The 7,500-nt window shown below is 46.5% G+C and overlaps 1 protein-coding gene across 1 annotated transcript in view; it reads left to right on the forward strand.

Annotated features, from left to right (window-relative positions):
- Positions 1–7,500, forward strand: part of LOC135813822 (BLOC-2 complex member HPS3-like) — a 27,648-nt gene that overhangs the window by 4,326 nt on the left and 15,822 nt on the right. Inside the window, exons 5-11 of the mRNA XM_065326835.1 lie at positions 41–155; positions 724–810; positions 1,072–1,111; positions 5,002–5,134; positions 6,370–6,475; positions 6,744–6,845; positions 7,444–7,500. The exon at positions 7,444–7,500 is cut by the window's right edge and continues 40 nt beyond it. Coding sequence (XP_065182907.1) covers positions 41–155; positions 724–810; positions 1,072–1,111; positions 5,002–5,134; positions 6,370–6,475; positions 6,744–6,845; positions 7,444–7,500 — 640 coding nt within the window. The remainder of the gene's footprint in view (positions 1–40; positions 156–723; positions 811–1,071; positions 1,112–5,001; positions 5,135–6,369; positions 6,476–6,743; positions 6,846–7,443) is intronic.

A 7,500-nucleotide genomic window follows, 5' to 3' on the forward strand; every position in this document is an offset into this window, starting at 1 on the left:
GGTGATTTTTTCATTGTATGTGTTTTGTTCTGGTTTCCAGGAGAAGCATTTCTCTATTCCTGCCCGGTCGTCGGGATACACCCGAGGCCGATTGTGGGAGCTGGAGTGTCTACGTCCTGCATTATGTGCCTGTCTCAGAGCTTTACAGCAACCTGGTAAGAGTTGGTGTTTTTCTTTCTCCACGTTGCCTTCTTCTGGAGTTCTGATGTCATTGTGCAGCACTCTGGCAAGTCCAGGCGATGTCATTGTGCAGCACTCGTGCAGCACTTTGGCGAGTCTGTGATGTCGTTGTGCAGCAGTTTGGCAAATCTGTGATGTCATTGTGCAGCACTCTGGCGAGTCGTCAATTGATTCGTCATGCCCATTGAGAGGTCGAGAGATCCCCTAACAAGTTCATGCTACATTGTACTAGTACTTCCCTTGTGTCTGCAGAAAGTATTGCCATTGGAACCATTATGTCTTTTTTTTTTTTTTTTTTTTTTTTTTTTTTTTTTTTTACTAAGGCCACAGTATGGCGTGTATTGTCCTATTGAACTTCAGCCAGATTTGTCCTTGAACAGTTTGCGTTGTACATGTACATATACTTGTGTGTGTGTATGTGTATGTGTGTGTGTGTGTGTGTGTGTGTGTGTGTGTGTGTGTGTGTGTGTGTGTGTGTGTGTGTGTGTGTGTGTGTGTGTGTGTGTGTGTGTGTGTGTGTGTGCACATACATGTGTTTGTTAGTCTTTGCTGGCTGAGAAGCACAAGTTCATGAGTGCGCCGGTGTACGGTGAGCTCCTTTCTGAAGCCGGTGTCATCCTCAGATCTCGAGTAAGTCATCATTGCGTTTTGTTCTTTCATCTTACGATAATACCGTGAAGGCGCCAGACTTAGTGTAACAAGTGTAACGTAGAACGCCCAGAGGAGCTGTGCTGTTTGATGCTGTAATTAAGTTTCTGCAGAACTTGTCTTCCTCTGATGTTTGTGAAACTGTCGTATATGTAATATACCATAGTACAATCTGGCTGTTTATCCGCTGAGGAATACGTGTTGTCTGTCTGTGTTCCATCTCCTGTCTATGATCCTCTATAGCTCCTCAGCCTATCCTTGCAGTTGCCTCCCAGACCTCTGGGTGAGTTTTGCTTCAGTTATTACATCATGTCAGGTGACTGTTACTAGGGTTAGGGCCAATCAGGGACCTTTCTCAGCGTGCAATATTTCTCCGTAACAGCCCGCTCTGGCGTGCTTTTTTTCACGATATGCCACGCTGTTTGACCTCTTGACCTTCCAAGTTCTTTTTCATGTGCCTGCTTGAAAAAAAACTTGGATGGTTAAGAGGTCAAATTGAACTAGGGCTGCAACGGGTAGAGGTTTGGTCGGGTAATGGGTTCGGGTGTTGGGTGTTTGTATCCGGGTAGCACGGGTTCCTGGGTACCGTATCGAGTATTTTTTGACATAGTTTGTACAGTGAGTGTACACTTGTGCTACATAGAAAGTGTACAGTATGCACGTAGCTGTGCCTTTTACGTGCACCGTTGCGAAAACACCGTACTCCAACTACCCGATCGGGTTCTCAGGAGCAAATTGCTACCCGAATAGTAGGCGAATGCCCGATCTAATTACGGGTAGCACGGGTACCCTGCTTCCCGATGACACTCCTAAATTGAACGCATTTAATAAATGTACTAGGCCAATACCAGCATCGATATCTACCAAGCAAACCATAACAAGAATAGGATTTCGGCCAGGTTTTGCCGTGTAAGCACTGAATTGGGGAAAAGCCATGAAACCCACACTGTTTCACTCCACTTGCAACAGTACATTGTGCGGTTCGAACCCCCGTTGAGATACCTTTTAAACCCTTTTTCAAATTTCGCGGTGCTGCACCGTGTACAATAAAATCACGAAAAATCACCAAGTACGGGAGCTCGCCAGACCCAGCGCTCATCTTTTGATGAATGGACTGTGGGCATTTCGATGCTGTAGTTTTCCATTCCGTGAGGAAATTGATCATAAATGTTAAGGCCCTCTTCAGACTAGGTACAAAACAGCCTATAAGTCACATTTACATAGAAGTTTCCAAAACAACAACAAGAATCTGGCGGGAAGCCTAAAAAGCTGCCCAATCCTTTCAGGCAGGGTGCGAACCCTTGTACAAGGCAACTTTCCTGCATTATCGTACTTTCACCAGACAATCGTACAAATGTACAAACTTTGTACCCGGGTATGACTGCTGGCAACTTTCACACATCCCAAGCCCCTTGCGCAATTGCGTAGGGTCAACGGTTGCCTGTATATTGCATGTATAATGTGTAGTCTGAAAGCAGGCGTGGAAAAATGTTGCCTTTTAGGTTTTATATGATTTTGTACTGGATGTTCTATCTGTAGAGGGCCCTGTTCCAACACTGTGTATTGAAGTTAGTTGTTCCAACGAGGAGCATGTGCTTCCCGCCGAACTTGACATTTGACTGACTCACGACTGCCATCCGGAGCACACGAGGAGCACGTTGCACTTTCCACTCGGCAAACCTGCAAGAAAGCACCACTCTCTGCTCAATACACAGTGTTGGAACAACCAACTTCATCACTAATACCGCCGAAGTCGCAACTTCTAAGTTTGTATGCATGAAGTACACAAAGGACGAAACAGTTCTGTCCGCAGATTGAGTATGCATGAAGTATGTATAAAATTATGACGCCAGGACTGAGTCAAAGTATTTTACTTGCATACTAGCCTAAGAATTGCACATAGTGATAAGCATTTGTGGTGGTCAAATCACACTTCTTCAGACACCATCTTCATAGAGCATAATCACCTGTATAGGAGAAATGTATGCGCTTTGGTGTCCACACCAGCTGATTGGAGTTCAGGCACACCTGAAGGGATCCGGTGCGGTGTGCCTGAACTGTGTCAGGTGTACTGAGTCAGCCAGAATGCTGCCGTCTGACATGATCTTGATCAGGGCTGCGTGCTGCGCGGATCCACTGGCAAGCCACTGCGTGCTGCGCGGATCCACTGGCAAGCCACTGCGTGTTGAGCGGATCCACTGGCAAGCCACTGCGTGTTGAGCGGATCCACTGGCAAGCCACTGCGTGTTGAGCGGATCCACTGGCAAGCCTCTGTGTGCTGCGCGAATCCACTGGCAAGCCACTGTGTGTTGCGCGGATCCACTGGCAAGCCACTGCGTGTTGAGCGGATCCACTGGCAAGCCACTGTGTGCTGCGCGAATCCACTGGCAAGCCACTGTGTGTTGCGCGGATCCACTGGCAAGCCACTGTGTGCTCGAATCTTCCGGAAGATCTTCATGGGCACACTTCACGAACTTCGTGGCACCAACCCAGGAATGAACGTTCGCGATGTGGTGCTGCAGAGGCGACCGTTTTCTCCTCCAGCAGAACCGGATCTCCTGGGGAAGATGAAGCACACCACCAAAGGTGATTTGCAATGGCAGGAATCCATTTCCTCAGCATCTCCATATCCTTCGTTGTTGTGGCCCGGGTCAACTTCTTCGAAATGGACATTGGACTTCACGAAGTGCCAGATGTTGAACTGGTGGTTGTTTGTTCCGAAGCTGTCCCTCATCATGGCTGCTTGACCTGCGCACTTTCACCAGTAGCCAACTGAACAATGCTGAAAGGGCTTTCTTCACATGGGTGTGAAGTATGCTTCGCAGCCCTTCTCTCTCCAAGGTACCACGGTTGTTACCGGTCATCGAGACATGCATGAGTTCGAAATCAAAGATCAAATCCGTGGACGATTCCATGATTGTGTACGTGCAATACTTGGCAGAGCAGCCCGTACTGTCGCATCGACCATCTCCAATGAATTTCAGTGATAGGTCAGTAGCCAGTATGTGGAGAGAGCCCACATGATTGCTCAACGGCTCGTTCACTACACAGCATAGGATCTTCCGTTGTATTTCGTAATAAACTGACTTGCCCATGACACAATGGTTCAAGAGCAACGCAAATAGAGAGAATTATTGTAGAGGCAGCCATTGAGCATTATTGCAGCAGGCTGGCTGCTCATCGCCCCGCTAGCCAAAAATCCACTCATCAGCAGATCGAGCTGAAAGCTAGTCGGCTCAAAGTGAGCTGAACACAATCGATCCTACTTTATTGGCTCAAAGAGCTTAGTAGTTTTAATGCCCTACAGGTTGTCTAATGCTGTCTATCTCTCTATTATTGTACCAGTATATTATGATGTCCCAGTCCGATACAACGCACCAAGGAGAGATTGAGGGATACTCTGGTATTATTATGCAGGGGTAGCGTGGATGCGTTTTCCCACCAGCGACTCGAGCTGCTCTGCCCATGTTTTTGACCCACGAAAGACGCAACTCAGCGTCGTGGGGAAACGTAAACCACGTCAAATGTTTGCAGGCCTCATCCTTCGAATCGTTTGAACAGCCGGGAGCACAGCACCTCGGCATGACAGACACTCACAGGAAATCTGAAGCTGGCATATCTATGACATGAAAGAAACAAAACTGACATCTACACTGCAGCGCTTCACCTCCACAATTTCGACAGTGTTCCCTTTCGAGCTCCGGTAGCTCCTAATCACTCTTGACATCATCAAGGCCATCCGGGGAGGAGACAAACCTGGCCCTTCATGGCTTCATATAACTACGTTTTGGGTCTACTTGTAGTTTCTCGATTCCCCATTCCTTGTATGAGGCCTTCAAGGAAGAGAACACACTACCGATAATATTCCCCGAGTGCCCCTTTAGACCAGGCTTCTAATACAGCTGTGATTAGCTATGTACTTGGCAGTACTGCTAAGTAAAAAAACAGGAAAGTTAGCAAAGTGTGTTGGCTCCTTAGTGCATTTACTGGTTATGCGTATCTGCCATGTACACAACATATATATTACTCTTCCATCCCGTGATGAATGCCTGCTGCTTTTGCTGCAAGTGCATAAGTACAGATGCATGTCTGTGTCTGTTTTGTATTTGTGCGTGCGTGCGTGCGTGCGTGCGTGTGTGTCCATGCGTGCGTGCGGCCTGATTTTGCTCTCAGACCTGGCCATGGAACTCCAAGCTCTGAGCGGTGTTGTTGACGATCCGGTCATCAAAGCGAAGGAAAAAGAACGCACGGATCTGTGTGCCTTGTTGTTCGAGTGTAACGGTCTACTTGGAGACCTGTGCTGTCGGTGAGTTTGTGTGTGACATCATCACTTTTACAGCGACATTTCACCTACACTTTGCCGTGAGAGAGAGAGAAGAATGCCTCCATACTGAATCTGCCACTATCCAGTCCACTCTAAAATAACACAAGAGTCCATGACATATCGTAAATGTCGATATGTAGACATTTCAATGCGGATGTACTGTTGTGGACATGGAAATCCGGTCGCACGTCTAGCGGCCCCAGGGCGCTGGCCATGTAGCCGTAGGTAAGCAGTACACACATGCATGTATTATTATGCGCTGCTGGTCGGATCAACATGTGCACTGCATGCAACGTTCTGTACGCGCTGAGGGTGCCGGCCCCGGTCATTCGACTGGATTTCCATGTCCACGACAGTACATTGTGCATTGTGCACACTCTTGTGTCTACATGCATGGTGTACAATCCAGTTGCACAAGCTGGCTGCTTGCTTGAAATGTTGAAAACGTGTAGATATCCATTTTGAATGAATTTGTAAGGTCTTTCCGCTGTGTCATTACGAGTCATTAGTCATTACTCATTACTAGAGTGAAGCCATTTTGAGTATTGTCGTCTTGCGTCAGCATCTTGCCCTGGCTTCCCTTCTACATTTCATGTTTATGGCATGAAGAATACTGAAGACAGAGGTGGAGGAATTCCTTTCCTTGTGTGCGTACTTATTTTTAATTTTTTTATTTTATTCCAAACAATACATGGCTAGGGTAGCCAATGACCACTTTGCGTGGCGATTGCAGGGTTTTTATAGCCAACCACGGCTAACAAGGAAAAGAGTAAGAAGTCAAAAAGAAAAGAAAAGGCAAAGAAGAAAGCCTGAAGCAAATATGGACTAAAATTGTAGTCTAAAGCAAGGCGTTGAATGCAGTTAAAGTAGAAAGGCACTTTGTATTCTGGTGCAGCAAAAGCCAATGCAAATAGCCATTGAAAAGGGGGGGGGGGGGGGAGAGTGTAGCAATGCAGAAGAGCGGGCTAGAGGAAGGGAGAGTTGGTTCCTAGTGGGGCTATCCCATCGGAACCAGTCAAATGGTTTAAGATGCGGGGTATTTTGGAAAGTCGAATACGATGGATAAGACAGCACTTACGTGTGTGAATGCATGCATGCACGCACGTGTGTGTGTGTGTGTGTGTGTGTGTGTGTGTGTGTGTGTGTGTGTGTGTGTGTCTTTGTCTGTGCGTGCCTTCGTGCGTGTGTGTTTGTAACTGTTCTTGTGTATGGCACAGACCTGATTTTGCTCATCCAGAGTGGGCACCGTACTATTACCGCATGGCTGCTCTGTCCATAGCTGAGATTGTGAGCCATGCTGTCAAACAAGCAGCAGAACTTGAGGTAAGTCACACTCATTGTGTTGTGTTACTGGCATGTGTTGTACATAGGCGCGGTAAGTTCCCACTAGAATGCTGAGTTTGTGATTGGATTGACCTGCTGAACAATGCGTATTCGATGATGTCTGCATTTTGTCTTGAACCACTTTTGAAGTGTGTATACACGAATTGAAACTTTATTGTAGCTGTTCAGGATGAATTCTCTTAATGTCGGTATGCTGCATGTGTGTGTGTGTGTGCCGTGTACCGTGTTATGCTTTCTCACTGTTTAGATGGAGGGACGGCACAAGTCCTGCTTTGGTCTTGGTACAGTGCTAAGTTTGGAGAAGTGGATGTCGGCTGCTACACCACGCTACATGGCAGAGCTACCAGAGGTCAGTTGCATGTTGTCCTTTAAAGCATAGTTTAGCTGTTTTTCCTTGGTCCGTGGCAAAGTAGTTCTTCCTGGCCTTGCTTTTCAGGAATTAGACTCGTCTGTAGTTCTATTTCTTTCTACTCAGATGTCACCTTCAGAGACGGGATGAAGCGTGTCGGTTGACATGTATCAACGAGTGTTTAAGATCAACTTTGGCACTTGGTTTCATGATATTTTCTCTGTGCGTTTGTGCATGTGTGTGTGTGTGTGTGTGTGTGTGTGTGTGTGTGTGTGTGTGTCTGTGTCTGTGTCTGTGTCTGTGGTGCTGCTGTTGCTGCTGCTGTTGTTGTTGTTGTTGTTGTTGTTGTTGTTGTTGTTGTTGTTGTTGTTGTTGTTGTTGTTGTTGTTGTTGTTGTTGTTGTTGTTGTTGTTGTTGTTGTTGTTATTGTTGTTGTTATTGTTGTTGTTGTTATTGTTGTTGTTGTTGTTGTTGTTGTTGTTGTTGTTGTTGTTGTTGTTGTTGTTGTTGTTGTTGTTGTTGTTGTTGTTGTTGTTGTTGTTGTTGTTGTTGTTGTTGTTGTTGTTGTTGTCGTTGTCGTTACTTCATTGAATTTCAGTCGGTGGCGAATGACATATTCCGTATCTACAGTGCAGTACACCCGGACCAGTTGTCC

Source organism: Sycon ciliatum, chromosome 4 (assembly GCF_964019385.1).
Source record: "Sycon ciliatum chromosome 4, ocSycCili1.1, whole genome shotgun sequence".
Taxonomy (NCBI): domain Eukaryota; kingdom Metazoa; phylum Porifera; class Calcarea; order Leucosolenida; family Sycettidae; genus Sycon; species Sycon ciliatum.